The 23,699-nt window shown below is 37.4% G+C and overlaps 1 protein-coding gene across 4 annotated transcripts in view; it reads right to left on the bottom strand.

The window, feature by feature from the left end:
• Positions 1–8,240: 8,240 nt before the first annotated feature.
• ren (renin) overlaps positions 8,241–23,699 on the bottom strand; it is a 37,513-nt gene continuing 22,054 nt past the window's right edge. For all 4 annotated transcript variants that reach the window (XM_088330065.1, XM_088330066.1, XM_088330067.1 and 1 more), the window contains 7 exons: positions 21,829–21,952; positions 21,635–21,753; positions 19,254–19,450; positions 10,999–11,121; positions 10,770–10,911; positions 10,582–10,680; positions 8,241–8,473 (listed from right to left, as the gene is read on the bottom strand). In XM_088330065.1, the coding sequence (XP_088186191.1) occupies positions 8,312–8,473; positions 10,582–10,680; positions 10,770–10,911; positions 10,999–11,121; positions 19,254–19,450; positions 21,635–21,753; positions 21,829–21,952 (966 nt within the window). In that variant the 3' untranslated portion in view covers positions 8,241–8,311. The remainder of the gene's footprint in view (positions 8,474–10,581; positions 10,681–10,769; positions 10,912–10,998; positions 11,122–19,253; positions 19,451–21,634; positions 21,754–21,828; positions 21,953–23,699) is intronic.

Here is a 23,699-nt window from a genome sequence, read left to right as displayed (position 1 = left end):
ACGTTATTGAAATATTCTCTCCTCAAGTTGGAGGTCAGCAACGCTCGATCCTTACTACGCAGGACCTCGATGGTCGAACACAATGTCTACAATACTGGTTGTGTGTGGCCTTACCAAACTTTTCCCACGCTTGAGTGTTATCCACCACCAAAACCGCATTCCATTTGATCATCAGCATTAGCTGCCTCTTGAGTCCCACAATCATCCCAATCACACCATTAATGGACTTTTTGTCTTAGCCCACAAGAGGATTGCAATCCGGCAACAAAATGAGGAAGCTCCTCCGCAGAATACTGGCAAACCTTTGTCATATTAATACTTTGAACCAAATCTATTACAAGCAACAAACATAAAAAGCAGATTTATTCCGCTTAGAAGTGCAATTATTTTAAATTTGTCTTCTATGCACAGACCTAAGCAATTACAGTAGCTTTAGCACTTGAAATAATTTTATGGGAATGGGCAATACACCAGAAATATTTCATGATAAACTACTTGCCCATATTTGAACTTAACTGAGCAAGAGTTCTGAAAGAAAGCCAGGCACCCTTCTGCTCCAAAAATACTTCTGTTATCACATGTTTGGGAGCGACGAAAGTGAAGTGAGAAAGAATAATAGAGGAAGCTGAATGCTCAGTGGGCACCCGCAAACGCCGCTGGAGTCAGGCAGTGTTCGATGCTGCGCAAGGATTCTTTGCAAGGACTTTTTGTTTATTGTCCTCATTCAAGCTTATCAAGACGACTTATGCTTAGCTCAAATCATTGGAGGAGCCAGAAATGATTTTGTCACAGTTACAGAATTGAAGAGCTACATTTCTTGTTTGCAACTGGATGCACAATATCACCAACTTTAATGAAGGCAAAATCAGTGCAAATGGTTTGTTCTTACACAACTAATCATGAAATATTTTACTAGCTCAAACACAAGGGTCAACTTGGGGGGGGAATGCAGTTGTTCGTTTACATCTGAGATTTACGGGCTTGGGGTTTAAAGACACAGAAGACCGATGTCTGTCAAACTGTGGTAAACATTGGTATTACATATTTGATTTGCTCAAAAATGTTAAACATTTTATTTTCAAAAACAAGGGGATTACCTCAGCTAATATGTTTTTCCCAACTATAAGACATAGTTGCAAAAATCTAACTTTGTGGAATCATTGTGTATGACAAGTAACGTCTTAAAGATGCCTGTTTGGTACTGGTTGTTCTTATTTAAGATTCTGGTCAGATATAGATTTGCGTCTCGGCATCCTGAAGGTTGTCAAATGCAGTTGGCTGAACATGCCCTTTTAATGCATTTCTCTCCCTTCCTTCAGTTCAGAAACATGTGTGTTCAATACATACTTCGCAAGTCGGCGATACAATACTTGGTTTTTGCTCTGTATTCATTCTTTATGACTAAGGCTTGCAGTGATGCTAAAGGAAAAGCAAAATCATGATGACCATAGAAATGAAACTTGTAATTGTAAAGGAATACAAAAAAGGATCACGAATCGTCACCCTTCCTAAGTGCCATGGCCATAACCTACCGAATGTTGGAGCAATACATTTAGAATAACGAGGCGGTTAAAAAAAATATTCCAAGCATTTGAAAACCTTAGCAAATTAAAAAATTATTTTTAATTATAATCCACCTTCTCCTCCCCTTTCGCATCACCCACTAACTTCAATGTACCAGTTCAAATCACGCCACAGCTAAGGTAAAACAAAATCAAATGTTTTCTTTGTACATTTCTCATTATGTTATAAATTCCTATAACCTCATATTAGATATAAGTAGTAATTTCTATGTACTACTTAGTTACTTTATTTGTTCTGATGCCAGGGGTTCAGAACGCAATAGCGAATTACGGTCTGTTTCTAAACCTTGCCATACAAACAATTTCACTTTACGACCTTCTCCTGAGAACGGAATAATGTGATATCTCAGAAACCTATTTAAGAGGCCAGAAATGTTGTCTAATTTTTATTTGTAGGTAACAACGAACAGATTCTGCTTCTGAAATTGCATTAAAAGTACTATTATTTGTGCGTTAAATGAGTTAAAGCCCCCTTTTAGTTCACTGATAACAGTGCTTCACTTGCTTGTGTTCTGGCAATTATTTTCTAAAGGTGAACTGGATCAGTAAAACCAGCTCATTTGATAAGAAGTTGTGCTTTTCTACTTGATGGAATAAAACACAAAGCTTGTTTTCTGTACATTTGAAACATAAGTCAAACAATATTGTCTTTTTGCGTGTGCAGTGCTTGGGGTCAAGCACAATAGATAAGTCCTGGCTAGAAAAGAAGTGCTGAGGGATTACCTTGCTACTTTGATGACAGGAAGTCAGATGTGTTTTTTGTTTCTATGGCTTTCCAGCTGATAGTGGAGACAGATGGGCAGAGGTTTCGGAGTAAATCATTGTATCTGTGATAAATGCATGGCAAGAAGCTATTAACCATGATTTGTTGGGTTTTTCTCATTCTTGAAGCTAAAAGACTCGCTGCTGGCTAAACCTTCCATGTCATTGTTTTATTACCATGTCTATCTTTCCTGTTCAAAGCCTGATTGAGCTCCAACATAACCTACTCCAATACTCCCAATATTTTATAGCATAGTAAAAGTGAACAGATGGTCAGATGTGTAAAAAAAGCAAAAGAAAAACATGGTAGCAAGAACAAAAAAGGACAAAACAGTGAATTGAAGAAAGTAAAAACTATTCTGTATTAGGGTTTTTTTTTTTTAGAAGAAAGACAAATACAGCAATTTCAAACCTCAGTCCAATGATTATGCATACTTGTCCAGGAACAACATCGAAGATATCTTGGGAATACTCACGGAATTTTTTTTCAATGGCTTTGGCTGATTAATTCTTGCTGCACAGTCTGAGAAGTCCAGTGCCTTTATGACTCTTATTTCCGAAACCTAGTTTAATGTGTTGAAAGTTTATGTCAGAAATGTAAGCATTTCAAGAGAGGATTGGAGAAGCATGACTTCTAGATTTAGCCTTGCCTCATAAACTTAAACTGGGTAAACCTGTTTATTGACTTGTGCCTCTTCAACACAGTTTCTAATGATATCCAAAACAAGGGCTAACTTGCCCTGGACTGTGCTAGATACCCAGTAAAAAACATACAAGAACTTGTTTGTTTCAAGAAATAAAACTTTAGAGAAACATTCTTTTACCTGAATCTTGATTTATCTTCCTCATTGTACACTATTCCTTTGATTTTTGTGTTTAATCATATTTATAACCACCCGTATTAAGTGGATTTTAGTGAAGTAGGAACCAAATATATATGAATCTGTTACATGGAAATGTGTCATGATTACTGATGCGAGGCACCTGTGCCCGCTCCTTTGGCGCCAACTGCCTCGGACGCTGATTGGTTCTCTGTCACTTTTTAAACCCCCGTCTTTCTGTCACCAGTTGTCAGTCCGTCGGCGAACCTCAGCTTACGCTAGGCAAGCTTTTCGACCCTGACTCTCTCCTGTTCTGATTCCCATCTGTTTCCCGGCTCCGACCCCTTTTCTGATCTTGACCACGATATTTGCTCCCCCGTCCCGGATACTGATCTGTTTTTTCCGCTCTCGACACCGCCATTGCTCGCCACGGAAATACCACTTCCGCGTCTGAGCAACCTGCTCCCCGCGACCAGCGATCTACCAGGATCGTGTGTACTATCCTTTCCCTTCTTCCCAATAAAACTAAGAGAAACGCATGCAAGTGGGTCCTGTCTCAGTTCTGGTCCTGACAGTAATGCACACATACAGGTTCCCTCATCTGCAATGTTTTTATGCCGCAATGCACTGTGGAAATTGTAGTAAAGTTACTCAAGATATCTTAATTTACTCGCTAAAAAACTTAAAGTGCATTGGTATGATTTCCTGAGATATTTATATTTCCTTTTCTGTCCCCATAACTAAAATACTACAGTCCATATATTTTGGATGAAGTAGTTGTATGCATCCATTCTATATGTAAGTCTTTGTTTTTGGAAAAAAGCACACTTGGAAAACAGATGGGACACACCAGCGGTGCCCACTTTTGGAACAGCTTCCAGTTGCGCTTCACATTTTCACAGCGGTTGTTTCCAGTTAGCTTTTTGTAGTCAGCGTGTTTGGTCTGGCAGTGCCTCTTTATATCATATTCTTTGAATACAGCAGAAGTCTCTTGGCAAATTAGGCAGGCAGTCTTTTCGGATTTCGGTGAAAACATACTCGAATTTCCATTTGTCCTGGAAGCGGTGGCCCTCGCAATCAATTTGTCTTTCTTTTTTTAATTTACAGTCACAATGTCAGAATGGAGTGGGCTAAAATTCTCACAGAGAGCCAAGGGCAAGGTAGCCAAAAAGCTAATGCGATCATCTTTTTTCTTTTTTGTATGACAACATATGATCAATTTTATGACAAAAGCCACAGGCCAGGAACAATTTGATCAAAGGCCGTAACTGGCCCCCAGGCCAGACTTAAACATTACTGATCTATTCATTAGTTAATTGAATATGCCTTTACATGCAAAATGGTTGAACATGTTATCATGTTATATGTCAACATGTGAGTGCGTGTGAGCTCCTTTCAAATCCTTTTCATTACTTATTTTCTGAATCAGTCTTGAAATGGTAATTTGCTACCATATAAATAAATGTCTTTCTCTCACTAACGAATCGAAAGGTAACCATTAGATCAACCAATGTCCAAGTTGTCCTCTGACATAAGTCAAAGGTTCATCAGATGTACCGTCAACTGGCAAGTACAGTATATACAGTAAAGCTAGAGCAGACCGTAACCTTGCGACGTTTGACATGGAAAGAAAAGGGGTTGGGCGTGATCAACAGCCAGGGAGAAAATGAAGTCAAGTCAAGTCAAGTCATTTTTATTTGTATAGCCCTTAATCACAAATAGTCTCAAAGGGCTTCACAAGTTATTACAACTTGTAAATCATTTTTGTACTAGCCACCAGCTAGCTTGCAGGCTAACAGCAAGCTGTCTGAATAAGCTGTAAAATGTGTCCACCTCGCTTAAAAACAGATGCCCCCTGCCCATTGCCCGAAGACAGCTGGGATGGGCTCCAGCACCCCCACGACCCAAATGAGGATAAGCGCAGGTAATGGAGGGATGGATGTAAATATATATACACTTGGCTAGCATATAAACTGCCATGAAAGGCACTAACGCCGAGCTAGCCTGCAAGCCAACAGCAAAGCTTTATTGGTGGGCACACGTTTGTCTTTGGTGTCATTCGGGAATGGCAAATTATGTTCTGGGGCCCCGCCTGTGAAGTAAAAGATGCGGAAGAGGTGTGATGCTGCGGGACCTAGGATTTGGGAGATGAGGCAGAAAAGGCAGAGGATATTGGCGAGTTCCTGATGAGATCATTGACAAACTTGTAGACCATGTTCTCAACCATGGCCTTACAAATGCTGCGGCTGGTAGAAAGATGCAATCAAATATTGGGAGATCAACCGTGTCATCCATCAGTCAGACTTTTCACACAGCTACTGTTCGTAATCGAACAGTTACTCTGATTTTGTATACTCCCTTTACAATGATGCTACATCCAATATACTGTATGTATATTTTATACTATGACATTTTATGGGTGGGCAGCACGGCGGCACAGTTCTGAGGTCATGAGATCGAACCTCCTGTGTGGAGTTTGCATGTTCTCCCCGTGCTTGCGTGGGTTTCCTCCCGTCACTCCGGTTTCCTCCCACATTCAAAAAACATGCATGTTAGGTTAATTGGCCGGTCCAAATTGTCCCTATAAGTGTGAATGAGCGGGCGAATTGTCTGTCACTGTGTGCCCTGCTATGAAATCAACGTGTTTAACCTGTTTTTCTATTTTCAATATGCAAGTAATCATTACACAAACACACATAGTCACGTTTCAAAGATCTATATTTTCAGTCTAATTTCCGTTGTAATGTGACGTGGCACTCATGTGCGACTCCATCCATTCACTGCGCATGTGCGACGTTTCAATAAACCAAGCCTACTGACCCGGATGTTGTCAGTTCGGCCTGGGCGATCAGGCAAGATGGCGGCCAGGTCGGGCTCACTACATTCGTGAAGTAGTTTTCAACTTAATAAATGTCTCGGCCTGAATATTTTTGCCAGCAATGGAGTTATATTAATCTATAGCTCCTACAACAATTTTGCTTGTGTTTTGTTTTTCATTTTTAATATTCTGTGTTGTCTTTTGCCTTTCATATTGCGATGACATGGTCTGTCAATAAAATGCAAAACTGTCAGTTTAAACTCAGTCTTGTCCAGTCTCTTGCAATCAATCTTCCACACTCAAAAGTGTAATTTACAATTGTCATCCAAACTTACATAAACCATATTCAGCAATAATGCCTTCCAGAGTAATTTTTACATTGAAAATATGCCAAACTAATTTGTACGCAATGCAACAAAGACTTGTCATTCTGACAGCACTGCTATTTTTGTTTGTTTTTGTTTTCAGCAATAGACTAGGAATTTTGGCTTTTGCAGGTAATCCATGGTGTTTGCTACTTGTCCGATGTGTTTTAAGAAATAACAAGCTGTTTTGAGAATTTCAAGTCTGAACTGAGAAATGTACGAAAGTAATTGAGAAAAATTAGAAGAACATGTGAATGTTGTACTGCCGTATGACATGGCAACACTGTACGTTCCTTGCATGGTTAACGTTGCTGGCTGGACAAATCGAATGGCATGTGAATGGGCTTAGGATCTTTAATTTTTTTTTTTTTTTTGATTTCCACGTTACCAGTTCTTGGTAACAATATGGTGATTAATTAGTAAAGGTGTAGGTGAAACACGTGGCAGGCTGGTAAGTCATCCAGCCAGGTAACCAGCTAGCTCGTAGCTACCTTTGTGATTATGCCCAGACAACATTGTTATCTTGCACTGTGTTTATAGAAATATATGTTAGGGTAAAGTATGGTTTATTGGCAAGTTCCTGATATTTTCCTTCCCCATGTCTCTTTTCAAGGGACACCGTGTATCTTATTACAAATAATGAAGCATCATGTTACTGTATATAAAGTTAATACAGATTTCTCGACCTCCGAGTATTGCACATTTTTGTTGTATTTAGCGATACAATTTTTTTTTTTTTAATTATTATCATTTTTTATCATGAAAAAAAAAAACAATACAGATTTGGGTATTCAGTGCTGAATGATTCTCTTTTTGTGGGGTTCAAAACAAAAAGAGTGAGCTTGGTTTTGGTTGATTTAAACGTATTAGCCTTTTAAAATGAAAATGAACTGATGTTAACGGTTGTTTCACAGAAATATATGTATAATATATATATGTCAGGGTTTTGAACCCCAAAATTTTAGGTTGCGATTTCAGACAAAATGACTCATACTGCATATAGTGGCGTGGCCACAAGAAAGCAGTTCACTTTTTGGTGGACAGAATGGTACAAAAGAGCCACCAAGCCCAACAAAATGACGCTCTTGTCTGCAACCTCTCACAGCAGCATGTGATTTTAGATATTGAAATGCGGCAGCATGGGTGCAGTTCACTTTTTGGTGGACAGACTGGTAAAAAAGAGCCACCAGGCCAGTCAAAAATCCACTCTGCAGGTCCCCGCTAGCAGCAATATGTGGGATGAGGGCAGCACAAGTGTAATTCACTTTATGGTGGACACAACTGTAAAAACAGAGCCACCAGGACACAAAACAACAAAAATGCGAGTGCAGTTCATCTTTTGGTGGACAGAACAGTAAAAAAAAAAAAATTCACCAGGCTTTACATAATTCTCTCTGCCTATACCCGCTCTCGGCACTATCCAATAAGGGATATTGGACTGCGGCAGGACGACTGCAGTTACTTTTTAGTGGACGAAACAGCAAAAAAGACCCTCCAGGCATACATAAATGCACTATGACTGCATCCACTCTCAGCAATAAGTGATCCGGGAGAAATATCACGGAATGTCTTTCAACCAAAGTAACGAGGGGTTACAGAAAATGAACCAATATTTTATCAAATTAATCCAACTCCACTGTTCACACAAGTGTTTTTGAAGTGCACATTATCAAAAGTCGAAATAAAGAACAGTTCTCTCTTTTCAACTCAACATCAACCTTTTTGATCACAGAAATCAATAATTGCATTCATCGGTTAGAATTCAAACTTTATTTAAGTTTGAGGGACAAAAACACACCTTGCAACTGCTTTTATATATTTCATAAATAGAGACAAGAAGGTGTTCAGTGCAACAAAAACTTGACACAACATGAAAGGAGAAATGCATATACGCAAAAGCACAATGGTGACTGCTAGTCTGCCAACGCTACATCAAAAAAAGTGCTCTCGTCTCCCACATTGTCAAACCGCCACCGCAAACCCGATGCGGTTAGCTCGACGATCGAACTCCGTGTAGTAGCGGGCAATGAAGTTAGCTCCCAGAATCCAAATTGGACCTGTAGGGGGCGGCACATCTAAGCCCCTGAAGGTAACGATGCAGACATCTCCCTCGATGTGGGATTGCTGAAACCACAATAAAACAGTCGGTTAACTGAAAAGTCCTACCTGTCAAATTATACGATTTCATATAACTTTTTGCTAATATGTTTAAATATGATCATATTCAGAAATTAATGCGATTCTTGTTCCATATACAATTTCTGTGTGTAGAATTCCACGCCTCCTGATGGTAAAAAAACATATTCCATTACAAAAAAATACTGTTTAAAATTAGGGGTCTCAAACTCACGGCCTGGAGAATGATAGCTTGAGGCCAAAGCCTTTAATATGAAGGTTTATTAAGGTTATTAAGCACCTCCTGGTGGTAAAAATATCATTTGTTTTAAAACAGGACAAGAGGCTCATGTTATGTAAATGTAAATTCTTCCTGGTGGGACGTGACTAGAGTCAAGAACACATTCACACTTTTAACACTTCCTGGGAGATTGATACAGAGGAGGGAATACCCAGCTCCCTCGCTCAACCCACCTGATGCGTTGCAACATCATGTTGGGAGTCATTATGTGACCATACTCCCCAAATCCAGCCGAGCATCAATGACCCAGTCGAGGCTCAAACCAGCCACCTCCCAGTCTCGGGACAGGCGCCCTACCCCAAGGCAGTAATATATGTATTTCTGTTTACTATTTAAATTAAATAAAAAAAAAAGCAATCAAACAAGTTTTTGTTAACTGGGAAGCGCTAAAAAACCCTAAACAACACACACAGTCCCTTTAAATCTTAAAGCATTTAAAGCTTAAAGGAAATTATGTATTAATTAGTGACTTCTAGTGGAAAAAACAAACAAAAAAAAAACAATATTGATTTGAATAATAAGAAAAAAAGGTAAAATACGGGATGAGCTCAAAAACTGTCCAAGTATTCACCTGTTCAAATCCAGATACAAAAAAAAAAAACATATTGGCAAAGTACAGAGGGAAAGAAAAAGGTGTCTGAATGATATAGCAAAACGTAAATGTAAGCAAATCAAAATTGTTATTATTATTGTTATTATTATGAATATTATTATTTTTATTATATTATTATAATGGTAATAATAACTGTCATTAATTGTTATTATTGTCATTATTGGTAACTGAATTATATTAGGTGATTACTAGCTTTATAGAGTAAAACTAAATGTATCTGGTTGGATAAAAACAGTGATGGAAGTGGTGATATTGATGATAATGAAGAGACTGTGTATCCACTGAGCCAATGTGTCGAGAGGTGTTAGTTGTTTGTTAATGCACAGAAGAGTTAACTGTGGGATTTGTGGAATTATTAATCAAGTTAAACGGTTAGGATTCAAAGGCATTTGCTTCATCCTACTCTCTTTCGAACAGTTACAATAATTTTGGTTGTGTTTTTCTTTTTTTTTGTTTTGTTTTGTTTTGTCGTGGTCAAAAAAAAATTTCATTCAATAAGTTTCATTCATTCATTAATATAATTTATCTTAATTTAAGGATAATGTTTATTTCTATTTTATCAAAAAATATATTAAAACGAGAAAATGTATACAAAAAATAATTATACTGATCAATTAGTAACCTCTGTCCCTTTTAATGAAAATGATTTGTTACATTAAACTTAATTTTCATTGGCCAATGTTTACAGTCATGGCTGATTTTGCATTCCCAAGTTAAAGGTAGAGTTAGGGTTAGGGAAGGGGTCTGCCGCCCAAAATGGTAAAAAGAACTAACAGAAAAAAACATATATTTGGAAACACACAAAAAATACAACTTTATATAAACCTTATAAGAAAAAAGTATCAGTAACGCGCACTGTATATACTCTACTGAATGTATACTTGTATTTATTGGAAAACATTAAGAATGTTTGTATCAGGTTTGTCCTGCAACAGAAACATTTTCCATTATCAAAAATGTTCTAAAAAGCGCCAGGGAGCCACTAGAGAGTGGCATGTGGCTCCAGAAGCGCTTGTTGCCGACGCCCGGGTTAGGGGATTTGGGTTAGAAGGATTAGGGTAGTAGTTAGGGGTTAGTGTTGGGTTAGCCTCGAAATCGTTAGGGGTTAAGATTAAAGTAAGTCTGATGATTTAGCTTGACCTGTACACATTTTAGTCACTCAGAAATGAATATGTGAGCGTGTAAGCGTTTTGACACACTCACCCAGATTATATAGTCTTCATACGTGAGGGAGTAATCAAGGCCACCGAGACGAAAGGCAATATTTGGCAAGGTCTTCACGGAATCACAGTTGACCTTGTACTGATAGAAAACAGCAGTTACGGTGCAATGATGGACAAGGCCTTTTCCAGCTTAAGTATTTTCAGCGTAAAAGAAAAAGATCAACTCACTCCACTTTCATCTAGCTCTGCTCCGATGCTTTTCATCAGGGCAAAAACGGACGAGGCCGGACCGGTGATGTAGGAGGAACCGGTGTCGATAACAGCTGTGCAGCCCTCTGCGCAAAATATCAATTCTGTTCCCACGGAAACACTACAAGGGTGAATGAAAAAAAAAAACCGAGGAGTATAACAGATGCTGTGCGTGAACTCGGAGAGCAAGGGGCTTGTGAAAACATACCCTTTCATCAGAACCTCCCACTTGCCCGTCTCTTTAGTCTCCATGTAGTTGAAGGTTCCAGTGTAGTAGTTTGGGTCCGTCCCACCCAGGACCAGCTCCCCACCGGGTGAATGTTGAGGGTCCCTAAAAAAAGCATTTCATGCGAATACAAGGTTACGATGAATTCAAAATCAGCAACTTTAAAAAACAGTTGGGAAAATGTAAATTTAAATTTAAGTGTTTGCCAATTAACTTGATAATAAAAAATGCATAGAATTCTATTCTGAACACCTGCAAATATGTAATATACTCTTTTCCTACCACCTTATCCACAGATCATATTCAATTCGGACTTATCATACAAAACAAAAGAGAAAAAGGAATACATTTTAATTTGTGTTGATCTATTTTTCCGGGACAAAAGGAAACAAACCCACTTTTCAAAATGTTGTCAACAAATTTGTTTTTGGGGGTTACATTTTGGAAGATGATAAACATTGCCAATATGAAAATGATATTTGTTCAAGAATTTGCCCTTTGGGTAGAGTTAAACATGTCATTTTAATTATTTTTCTTTTTACTTTATTCAATTTATACTTATTTTCTGACTGTTTTTCTCTGTAGTTCTGTCCGTTCCCTTGAAAACTTTGTTTCATAACTAAACAGTTAAACACAACAAAGTTGAATCTTTCATGTCAATTTGGTTTGTAAATAATGCAATGTTCAAAATGTAGTATATAATAAATTGAACATCTTTTTTTTTAATAAAAACTGTTTTGACGCCCTCTGCCGGACCAAAGCAGTACTACAACTCCCAGTGTCACAACGAAATGGTGTGCATTCTAATTTGCATTGATTTAACGTTCTTGCTGGGTCATAAATTACGCGACACAATGAATCGGTGATCTAATTAGATGCTAATGCTTTTAATCATCGATTTTAATCGATTTTGACGATTCGTTGTTGCAGCACCAGATAATACAGTGGCATCTACTTATACGAGTGCCTATAAACCTGAGGATGTCCATGTACGAGTTTTATTTGGGACACAAATCTCGATTGTCATAATAATGAAAATACAAATCTATTAAAACTGTGTTAACGATGCACAATTGATTTCAAAGAGCCTTTATAATTAGTTTTTCCATGCACCTATCTGCTTTTATCCTATTTTTTATAAAAACTGTTCTGGTATGTGCAACACATTATGAAGCAGAAAGAGGGGAGGGGGTGTAGAGCTATTTCATGCTCATCATCGCAGTTATTTGTTCGTGTAGAGTGAAAATGGAAAATATAAGAAAATGAATTAAAACCCAGGAGATGGCGAAAGAGAGTTACACAATTTAAATTCAGGACAGCATTTTTATTGCATCTCCTTAGTGTGACTTTTTGTAACCATGAGTCTGGAAAGGGAAACGTCAAGGTTTCTGAGGAAAAACAATTCAAACGAATCAAGAAATAATAGAAAAACATGAGCGTGGTGATCGTGTGACGTTGGTTTGATCTCTAACCCGAGTTCAACATGGTGTTGGAAAAGATTGTTTCCCTCGGAAAATCCATGGGGTTGGACTTAAACGAGGGGGGTATAAAAAAAAACCTGTGCAGGAATACATATAGGAAATAACCACCCTACTTTTCTTATTAATCTATGTCTTAATGTTTATTTATTATTTAAATCTGTTTTACTTTTTAAGAAGATGTGTTCTATAGCTTTTTATTTTTAACTTGAATGCTTTCGGAAGATCGGGAGCAGACCAATTTGTTTTGAAGAATTTCATATCCAGGACGTTTGCCCGTTACACCAGCAATTTGAAGTACTGGTGCGATCCTGGAATGAATTAAGCTTGTATGAAGAGGTACCAATATATGTATACATTTTCTCTCATCGCCCACTGGATTCCAAAATACATGAAAAGGACAGAATTTTAATAAAGAATGTTGGACTGATCTGTTTATTGTCAAATGATGAATAATGTCAAAACATTTGCCTTCAGGATTGCATCTAATTACTAAATACATTGTTACAAAGAACTGAATCTTGTCTCCCTTTTAGTGAGTATTTATGAAGTTTATTTAGTTTTTTTACTATTCGAAAAATGCAAACCCATTTCATAGGGTGTCAGTTACTGATTTTGATTCACTGTTATTGACTGTTGCATCATTGTCGCTCTCACCAATAATATTGCTGTTTGTTGATTGCCACAGCCTTTAGAGCAGATCTATTTTTTGTAACCTGGGATGTTGAATAAAAAAAGCGGACTCGGAGTAGGGGTTTAGGAAGGTGATGGAATTCTCTTATCTTAAAGCTTCTCAACTCAACGTCATCCTTGCAAGTTGTAAATCCATTGATGTCTTCTTGTCTTATTTTGATAACTAAAGTTTAAACCTAGCAGAATTCTAACAAGACAACTAACCCTGATAAGATCAATTTCATTCACCAGAGCAGCCTCAATTTACAACAGAATGCTTCCTCCCCAACCACCCTGCACATACTTTCTTTTTAGACCTTTCTTTCTTTTTGATTTTGTCAAATCTTACAGGTCTGCGTACTTGTTATTTCCTTGGCCCGGAATTGAGTGAAAACGCTAACCCATACTGCCAGAAAGCGCCTTGCAGAACAAGGACAACAACAGGCCGCGGCATTGCCAGTGAGTCCATGGCACTCCACGATTGCTACCCACGAAATCTTCTGCCCAAATAGAGGCTTGAGGCTATTTTTTTCCTATTTTCTGTTTTTGGTTGGCTCTTTCAAAGTTTCTCTGACCCATCACCGTAGGCCGGTTCTACCTCCTCATCCAGTACTGACTTGCCGTATCTTAATTGTTTAGTTGATGTGCCCTGGGGAATATTTATCTTGTTAAAATGACTGCCCCATTTGCCTAACTGTTGACCAAACGTTTCACTTCCGTAAGGTTAGGCAAACTATTTTTTGCTCCGTCTTAATTTGTTTCCTCTGGTGCACATGCTCCCATCTGTCCCTTAATACTAGTATTAAGTCCCTCACTGTGTTTTGTTGAAATCTTTCCTGTAGATTTGTAGTAAACAAATTCCATGAATATTTGAGTGTGCGTATCTAGATTATAATACACAGAAACTGGCCGTGTTAAAGAAGTCATGATTAAATTGTGCATGGAGGCACAATTTAGATTATGAGACGGATCATGAGGTTTTTCCTGATAAAATATCTAAAGACTGCTGTGGTGCCCCAAAAGGGGAGACGAAGTGAATATGACACTCAAGTTCGCCTCTACAAATTTGTCAATTAATAATAAAAAAAAAAAGATTTATTTACCTCCTTAAGACGCGACATATATTTGAAAAAAGTAGTACGAATGAAAGTGTATTGTTTGCGTGCCACTCTTGTCAACAGTATCCCCAACATTAGCTGGCCACATTTGTCTCTACTTGCTATTTTTATGATATATTTTATTTTTGAGCTAGCTGCATAACGTTTTGTGCTTTAAAAGGGACATTGCTTGCATTTTGAAACCAGTTGGATAAAATAGTCTAAAAAAAAAAACATCACAGGTAAAGCTTATGGTTGTACGTACGGTTCCTGCCATTCTTAAAAAAAACGTTTTGTTTTTTTTTCATTTTTGGCTGAATGGAATACTGTATACACAAAACAAACAAAAAATGGGGATACGTCTTTTTTAAATGGTCTTTTTAAAAACGGCGACATGAGAAAAACTGGAGGAGCCTTCATTTTCTTTTGTATTGCAGAGCTATCTGATTTGAGAATGTATCAGAAAATACAAAAATAAAATCAATCTTTTTTTTCAACCAACACATCTTAGCGTTAATAATATGAACAAGGTGAAAGGATTTCACATCTTTCCTAGAGCAAAGTGGGCAATTTTTTGCTCTTACAGAGTCATCAGAATAGCCCAGGAAATCATTGGCTGCTCTCTAGCCAGTCTAGGACATGTTGCAGCAGCTTAGTCAACAAGTCTTTGACCTGCTACCCTCTGGCAGATGCTACAAGTCTCTTTAAAGGACTAACAAGGACTAACAGGCTCAGGGCCAACACAGCCCTAAACAAGGGCACACAATTGTGGAAAATACTCAATAAATCTTGTCCATTTATAGAAACATGAGTATTTACATTTTATGTCATTTTCTCAAGGTTCTGATGCACATATAATTTGCGCGGGTCTCCAAGCACTGCCTTGTGAATATTTTTGCCTATTTTTTGCAACATCCTTCTTATCTTATCTCATTTTTCTCTTTTAAGTCTTTATAACAGATTTTCCAGAAGTGGCACGTCTAATCTCATGGTAAACAGTGTTGACTACGCTGTTATAAATGACAATCAAGATAATTGTAATTCCAGCAAGGTCTAAGAATTTCACTTCCTGTCTTGAAGAAGATTTGCTTGATCTTTCATTCCACTGATGTTTTCGGTACTTTTTATAGGAACTGAATCCGGTGTGACAAAAGTACACTGATTACATAATAATCCTTTCTAAGTATTCCAAAGGAATTTTAAGTGTTACTAACATTATTATGTTTCCGTCAATGATATTAAAGATATTCCGTCTGCTTTGTTCAGATATAAGGATGCAGATCAAATATAATTGATGTGCTCGACAACATTTCGACTGTTGCTTTGTGAAGTTCTTGGTATTGTTTTCTTTGTCCAAGAAACACCAACAGAAATGCGTGTCCGCTGACTAGTAATGGTCACGAATGTTTGGTTGAGTGGAACGAGTCTTTTTACGTCAACGATTCTCTGAAAAAATGTTTTATTACTGGCTACTATTTTGTAATACCTAATACAAGTATTACCAAATAACTGTAATGTAAAAATTAATCATTTACAGTACCCTGACTAATGGGGTTCTGCGCAGGACAAGTCGCAAAAGTATTCATGATTGCAACTACACACTAATGTGATACTTTTGTGTAAAAACGCAATCGTATTGCAAATAAATCATTCGTCGTGTGAAAGAAAATTACAGATTTTTTTTTTCTTCGTTACTTTTCTAAAGAGTAACATTTTTAAAAATCTGTCAATATTAAATGTGTAAAAAATGATCTCCAAAATTTATTATTGGGGAATATCAGTTTTTTTTATTGCCCCTGAAACGGGGATTGTAAGATGAATGAGGGGTTAAGAACCTATAATAATTACCTAATACTGTACATTCCAGATAAAAATATCAAAACTGTTTAAACATATTTTACATTAGTAACAAAGTAAATAATTGTCATGAAAAACTATACATGTAAGAGATAAAATAGATGTATTTATTTTTGTTGTGATGTGACCTGGGCTGGTAGACTGGATTGGCAGGTGAATACAGAGGGGAAAGGAGACAGCAGATTAAAATGAAAACAGTTTTTAAAACTTCCACTTGCGAAGATTGTGAAGACTTTGTTAGCTTAATCTCATCCTTATTCTTAACATTCTCAGACCCAAACAGATTTGGAATTTGGCAAATAAGGTTTTTTCGGTACAGTGATCTCCTGTTCTCCTTGCAAGTTCAAACTTCGTTTAAATGTTCTCTCCTTATTTTAATTGTTTACTAAACTATAAACTTGTCAGAGTGCGAACAAATTTGTTGTTGATGTTGTATGGTGGTAAGAAAAAGGCTGTAACGAAGTGCCGAAAATTTTGACTATTCAACATCATACCGTAAAATATGGTGAGCTACTGTATTTCACATTACAGCAACAAAATAGTCCTTGTTATTGAAATAACTAGTGTGTTAACATGCAATACTCTAACAGTTTGTTAAGTTATATGCTAGCAAAGGGGTGGCAAACCACAGCCTGTGGGCCACATACAGCTTTACGGTTTTTAATCCAGCCTACCCTATGAAAAAGGTAAGAATATAATGACGATGTATATGATTGTAAAAAAGACTAGTGATTAAAACAATGTTGGTTAGATGCCACTCTCATCCCCAGTGTCCCTTTTTTGTTTTTTCTAAAGTCATCATATATTCTTTTATTTTTTAAGATATCTATAAAATGAACCAACTTTTGAATTTAGAATTTTTTTAAAGGGACAGTGTGTATTATTAAGAGCCTCTTAGTGATTAAAAATCATTCATTTAAAGTTCTATTTAAAATAGTGATTTGTATATATATATATATATATATATATATATATATATATATATATATATATATATATATATATATATATATATATATATATATATATATATATATATATATATATATATGCATGTTTTAAAAAAACATGTGGAGAAATTAGTATGTATTTTACATAACATGAGCTTCACCTAAAGGGAGCTAACACAATTGTCTGCCATCAAGCAGCTACAAAGTTAAACTGAATACAATTAAGGTGGCGCCATCTCAAGTACAAAGTGCGAGAACACTGAATGTATCCTCAAGGAGATCTTCTCCCTAACACATATAATCACATCTAAGCTTTATTTACAACTATGAAATAAAATACCCAAATCAGGGGGTCAGTTTATATACGCCTTTCTGGTACTGTGTCACCAGAAGCCAATCATAGTAAGTGGCATGGTTTATACAGGAAAACCAAATTAATGGGGCAAGTCTGGGCATAGAATTTATAGTAAAAAGCTGAATTTGGGTCTTTGTATCTGTAAAATTGATTTTGCAATACATTTGTTAAAAAAAGAAAAAAAAGAAAAAAGAAAATGACGACGGCAGTACCCAGAAATTGAGATTTTCAAGTGGTTTGAAACCCAGAGACACAATGGATAGGCAGTGTTTCGTCTATGTGTTCGTTCTAAGCTCCAAATATTGCACATGCTAATAAAAATGGAGACTTCACCATTATCCACAGATTGGTGTACACATTCTCTATTATTTCTTTTATCATAAGGGTTATTTTAAAGCTGTGTTAGAGGGTCGGCTTTAATGCGAGTATATAATGTAGTTTGTAACTAGATAGTTCCTTTCACTAACGCGCTACTTTTGGGTGTCAATAATCTTGGGCAGTGTTTCTCAATTAGTGGGTAGCGACCCAAAGGTGGGTCGTGGATTCATTTCCTGTGGGTCGCGGGCTTTTGTCTTTTAAAATAATGCTAAGACAAAAACGGGTTTCGATTACACTCCTTAGCAGTAAATAATAGTAGTAGCAGATGCAAGTGGACATTTGTCATTTCACACCACAGAAAAAGACTTGCAAGTTTTGTTTGCATCTGATTGGCACAGTGAAACGCTGATACAGCAAATCTATATGAGAAATTGATATTTTATTATCATGAAGAGAAATCTACAGAACTTATTGGATTTCATTAAAGATGCAGCTAATAGAGCATTAAAGGGAATATTGTTGTTTGAAAATGTTTTGGTTTTGCTGGTCATTCTGTTTGAAAAAAATTGAATAGCAATTTCTCTAGTTTAAACTGCAATGTTTTTTGCAACCTTTAATAGGGTCAGATAGTGGGTCTTCAAGTCAGACCAATTGAGAAGCACTGATCTTGGGGGCAACTGTGTAGCCGAGCCATCAACATTCTAAAATACATTTCCCAACCCGACCACCGACTGACGCGTTGCCCTCTGGTAGGCGCTACAGGTCCCTCAAAATGAGGACAAACTGGCTTCCTACTCAGGGCCATCACCACACGAAACGAGTGCACAAAATGTAAAAACATATATTGCGACTTATTTTGTTTTCCTTTTCTCTTTTTTTTTGCTGGTAATTGTATTGCACTCCGTTTCATTGCACTATAGTTACGTTACGATGCACTATTGTATTTTATTTTCAATATTGCACTTTTATTATAACTTAGGCCATTCTCTAGGCCAGACCTGGGCACTCCGGTCCTGGAGGGCCATACGTCCTGCCAGATTTTGAAGTTTGCTCTTCTTTAACGCAGGTGATACAAATTATAACCTCGTTAGCAAGCTAGCAAGTGCTCGTTAACGATACTGGTGATTGGAATCACCTGTATTGGATCAGAGAAACCTCAAAAATCATGCAGAACATACGGCCTTCCAGGACCGGAGTGCCCAGGTCTGCTCTAGGCACTACCTCATAAATATTGTTTCTGCCTTTTATCTTGATAGGTTTTTGTCTTGTTTTCTTTTTGAAGTTTTTATTACATGTCCAATCTCGTTTCATACAATGTTTCACAATTTGATATCAATGACAATAAAGACAATTCAATTCTTAAATGAAGTAACGAGTAACTGTGACTAATTACTGTTTTTCAATAACGCCCAACACTGACCCCTGGCGCTAGCAATTGTTGATGAACTAAAGAAAAGGTTTTCATTCTCCGAAAGTATTTGTTCCTACGATCACTCTAACCTGGACGTACCTGCTGTAGTAAACCGAGAAGACCTCTTCTTTGAGCACATGCTGAGACATGATTCGGTCAAAAACGGGCGTTATCCCGTCAATAGCCACGTTTGGGTATCCCATGCCCAGGACACCATCAAATTTGGCAAAGATGAAAGGCATAGCAGACAGTGAGGTGGCCTCTGCAAAAACCTGGACCACCGGGATTCCACCGACCTTAAAAGAAAAGAGAACCACCCAAGGAGAAATCAATCACTGTTCTCCTCAGAATGCACTTGCATGTAGATTTCTCCTTCATAGTGGTCTTTTTACAGGAAAGCAGTGTTTAAAAATGTCAAGGGAGTTACCCTTTGCCATTGATGTAGATCTTGGAAAGTAAGACTTTGGCTTGGGATGAGTGTTTAACAGTTACTCTATCTACATTGAGAAACTAAAACATGGCCACACCTTTTTGCCGAAATGCGTTCGGTTAGGAAAACTACCCTGCAAAAACGCTAGTAAGAAATAAAACAGTATAATAAGAAAAATGAATCGATTTTCCAAGTAGCATTTTCTTACTTTGTATAAAGACACATTAGCTCATTTTATATATTATTTTGTAATGCACAACGTTTTTTCTTGTTTAACTCTAGTCTAAAAATAGAAGTAAAGGGAAATGAAAAACAAACAATCATTTTAGATGAGTACAAAAATACATTTTCTTAAGAAAAATGTATTGCATTTTTTGGACTTTAAGTAGTATCTAAAAAAGATATTTGCCAGAATTTTAAAGATGCACCTTATAATCAGGTGCACCTTATAGCACAGACAATATGGTAAATTACATTTTAAAATGTGAGCTTATGATGAAATCCTACAATATACGGTAACCATCTATGAATGATTTAATTCATTTTTGTGGACAATCCAGATCTATCTATTTTAGGCTACTATACAAATCTCGATTGCATGCATCGTATGTGGCTTACAAGTTTTGAAATGGCTCAACCTATTTTTTGAAAATTCACACAGTAGTAGGCTTTTGGGAGTGTCTTAAGCTAGGTTTCGTGTCAAGGCACCCACAATAAATACCAACAAAACAGATAAACATCTGCTTTAATGAACAAACGGCTCTGGAGCTTCGTGCGGTCATACAGCTCTTTGGCACTCCCTAGTGTTTTTTTTTTTTTTTTTTTTTTTTCAATAAACCACGGCCCCAACAACCTTGCCTCTTTAAATTGAACAACTTTTAAAATTCCAGCGTATGAGTGAGTGTGTGTTTGTATGTGACGTATAGGCTCGAAAACGGCTGAACCCATTCTCGTGAAAATATACACAGTTGTACTGAGGGCTTCCACGAGTGTCTTTGGCTAGGTTTTGTGTAAAAGCACCCCAAATAAATACCAACAAAATTGGTAACATCAGCCTTCGTGTGGCCTGCTTTAGCTCGTTCTCTAACGCCCGCTGCCAGCCAAATTGGGTGCTGCACCTACTGACTACCGACAACTCCAAACAGCTAAATGCAGTCTATCAGCCAGGCAACGGGCCGTTTTTTTAAAAATATTTATGTTCAATAAAAATACGTTTTTTTTCCTGACTTTCTTAACTGCAACCCAAACTCTTACAGTTGTTTTAATTCCATGTGCTTATATATGAAAAACATTTTACAGTGGGCTTTTAAGGAGGTGTGTCTCTTTATCCACTGTTCCTTATAGTCTGTAAAATACGATACTCATTTTGTTGGAAAGTAATTCTGCTAATTTCAAGTACCATAGTTATATTGTTTATACATATATAGATAGCTACGGTATGTATGCACATTCCAATTTATTTTCCCTCAATGCTGGCAGATCAACACTGCTTGATGTGTTTACTGTTATATGTTTAGAAATTGAAAATAAAATCTGGAAATAAGAAAATAAAAAGGTCGCTATTGTAAATAACAACAACAACAAAAAATCCTAAATATATTATTTTACATAGTTATTTTGTTGGCAAATAATTCCGCTCATGTTAAGTACCACTAATTATTGTTATTGTTTTAATTGTACATTTGTTTTTCTTACATCATAGTTTCTTTTTTGTCCTTGTTGTAATATTATTTGTTTTTATCTTAGGTAGCGACCGTTTTCTCGAATGAAGATGACGTAAAAATATCTCAGGCCTCAGGTAAGGGCCAATCACAGCTATTCTTCGGAAAACAAGTGCACCTTGATTTGGTGACGTCATTAAGGGAAGTAGCAAGATGCCTGCCCCTTGAGAAGGACGAAAATAGTCCATTTCATTTCTAACTCATTTTGACAAACGCACCATTTAAAATGTTGCGGCCCATTCTATATTATATATACTTGCGGCTTAGGGGTTTAGAACTCATAAATATTTTGTTTTCATGGTATGTTGAAACAGAGGTTGCGCACTCACCACAACCACATCCTCACTGAGGAATCCCCTGACGTTCCCCGAGGCGTACTGAATGGAAAACCCCGTCCCGTTTTCCATGTAGGTGCGAGACATGGAGGCGTCATACCTGTTGTGAGTGACTGAAAGGTCACAGATGGTTTGACTGACTTGCCGGGAACCCTTGCCCACGCGAAACCCACATTTTCGCCACTCACAGCAGGCGGTGGAGAAAGGGGAACAGCCTTGCGACGGGACCCAAAGATTAGCCGAGCCCGTGTCGAAAACCACGTTGAACATCTGAGCCGGGGAACCAATGCTGATTTCTCCGTAGTACTGTGTCTGCAAGGCAAAAACCACAAAAAAACAAAAATAGATGTCTATGCTTTCAAATCCCCATCTGCACAGTGAAATCCATTACTGACAGTATGACGCAAGCGTTTATTGTTTGCGAGTCAGTGGGTCAGCTTCCAAATCTTGACATTTGGTATGTCTTTGTGGATGTTCGCATTTGTTTTATCTTTGTTAAGCCATGGACACAAACATGTAAACAACGCTTCATTAGCATTCTTCAGTTAGCTGTGTCTTTTAATATTCTCACTTTTTTGTTGCTCTTTAATGGCAAACCCTTTTCATCGCTTTTATAACTAAACACTTTTGGTAATTTTTAAGTCGTACCCTATGTTCCTGCTCTGAGCTGGTTCACCCTAGACTCCATGAGCAAAGAAATACGCAGGCCTGAGAGCAATTTTTATTTGGGCCCCGGAGCTGTAGAATGACCCCTGAGATGAGATTTCCAACCTCAGTGGAAGTATTTAAAGGTGGGGTGCGTCGTATGAGGTGTACTTGAAAGGTTTAAAGTTAAATATCTTTTCTACTCCCCCCCATCTTTATTCAGTATATTTTCTTTTTCCCCTTTTTGTCTTTTTTATTTCTTTTTTATCCTTTTCTTTTTTCCTCTTTACCGTTTCTTTGCAAAAGGCTGGGCAAAAAAAGAAAACGGTTCTGGTTTGGTCACTTTAAGTATGTGTTAACAATGCCCATCAGACTTTATAGAGCCCCGAATGCTTTATTTTTCATTGTGGAACACATTCGGTTCGAGGAAAGAGTGGTAGGGGGAGTGCAGGTTTTGTTTTCTTTTTAATTTCCATGTGTCAGTGAAGCATACAAATGGTTAGAGTAAGAAAATGCCTGCTTCTCGTAAGGTCCAAACGCCAACCCAAACCTTCTAGGAGATGCATGTACTTGCATGCAAATCAGGCCGCCTAATCGTGACTTTAAGCCAGGAGATATCGTCAGAGAGTAACAAAGTTTTCAAATGTCGCACCCCACTATTAAATCTAGGATCAGGACTCGCTTATTGTCGGGATCTGGGCCACCACCACACACCTGAGGGCGCCAAACAGATTTGGAAATGGGAACAAGTGTCACCAAACTTCACATAATCACCACACAATTATTCTGACCCATGATAATGACATTTTGGAGAGCACACTGTCATTCCTACCTCTGATTTGTTTTTTCTTGTTAGAGGCTTTGTGCACACTTGTTTTTGTTGTTGTTAGGTTTGTTTTATTTTGTTTTTTTTCCTTCTTGTTTGGACATTTCTGAGTAGTTCCATGGCCAATTGTTATTTTGCTACTTTGTTCCTTGCACCTTGTATTTGCGGTTTCTGTCTTTTTTTTTGGGTTTGGACTCATTCAGGCTTGATTTTGTTCGGAAAGGCGATTTATTTTGTGCCCCCTTGTTTGATACTCTGTTCCTGATTTTTTTTAATTAACAGCATTCTTATTTCAAACACCTTTATCTCAGTTCCTGCTCCCCCCACATGGGTCCATCCGTGAAACGCAACACTTATATTTTGTGTAGCGGATTCTTATGTGATACCATGGAAACCTATTCACTTATAATAAGCAACGCCAAATTTAATTCATATGGAGAGCAAACTGAGGAAGATGCTGAAAAAAATGTCAGTGTTATTTGTGTTGTTATTACAACAAACTTGTTTACACAAAATATATTTGTTTTCTGTCGACATACTCTGTCTTGCTGTGAGTAAATTTGTGCCATCTTGTGTTTTTAAGGCATC

The sequence above is a fragment of the Urocampus carinirostris genome, chromosome 3 (assembly GCF_059441175.1).
Source record: "Urocampus carinirostris isolate Australia breed hairy pipefish chromosome 3, RoL_Ucar_1.0, whole genome shotgun sequence".
Taxonomy (NCBI): domain Eukaryota; kingdom Metazoa; phylum Chordata; class Actinopteri; order Syngnathiformes; family Syngnathidae; genus Urocampus; species Urocampus carinirostris.
Note: the sequence above shows the minus strand (reverse complement) of the source record. Positions and strands in the feature narration are given on the sequence as shown.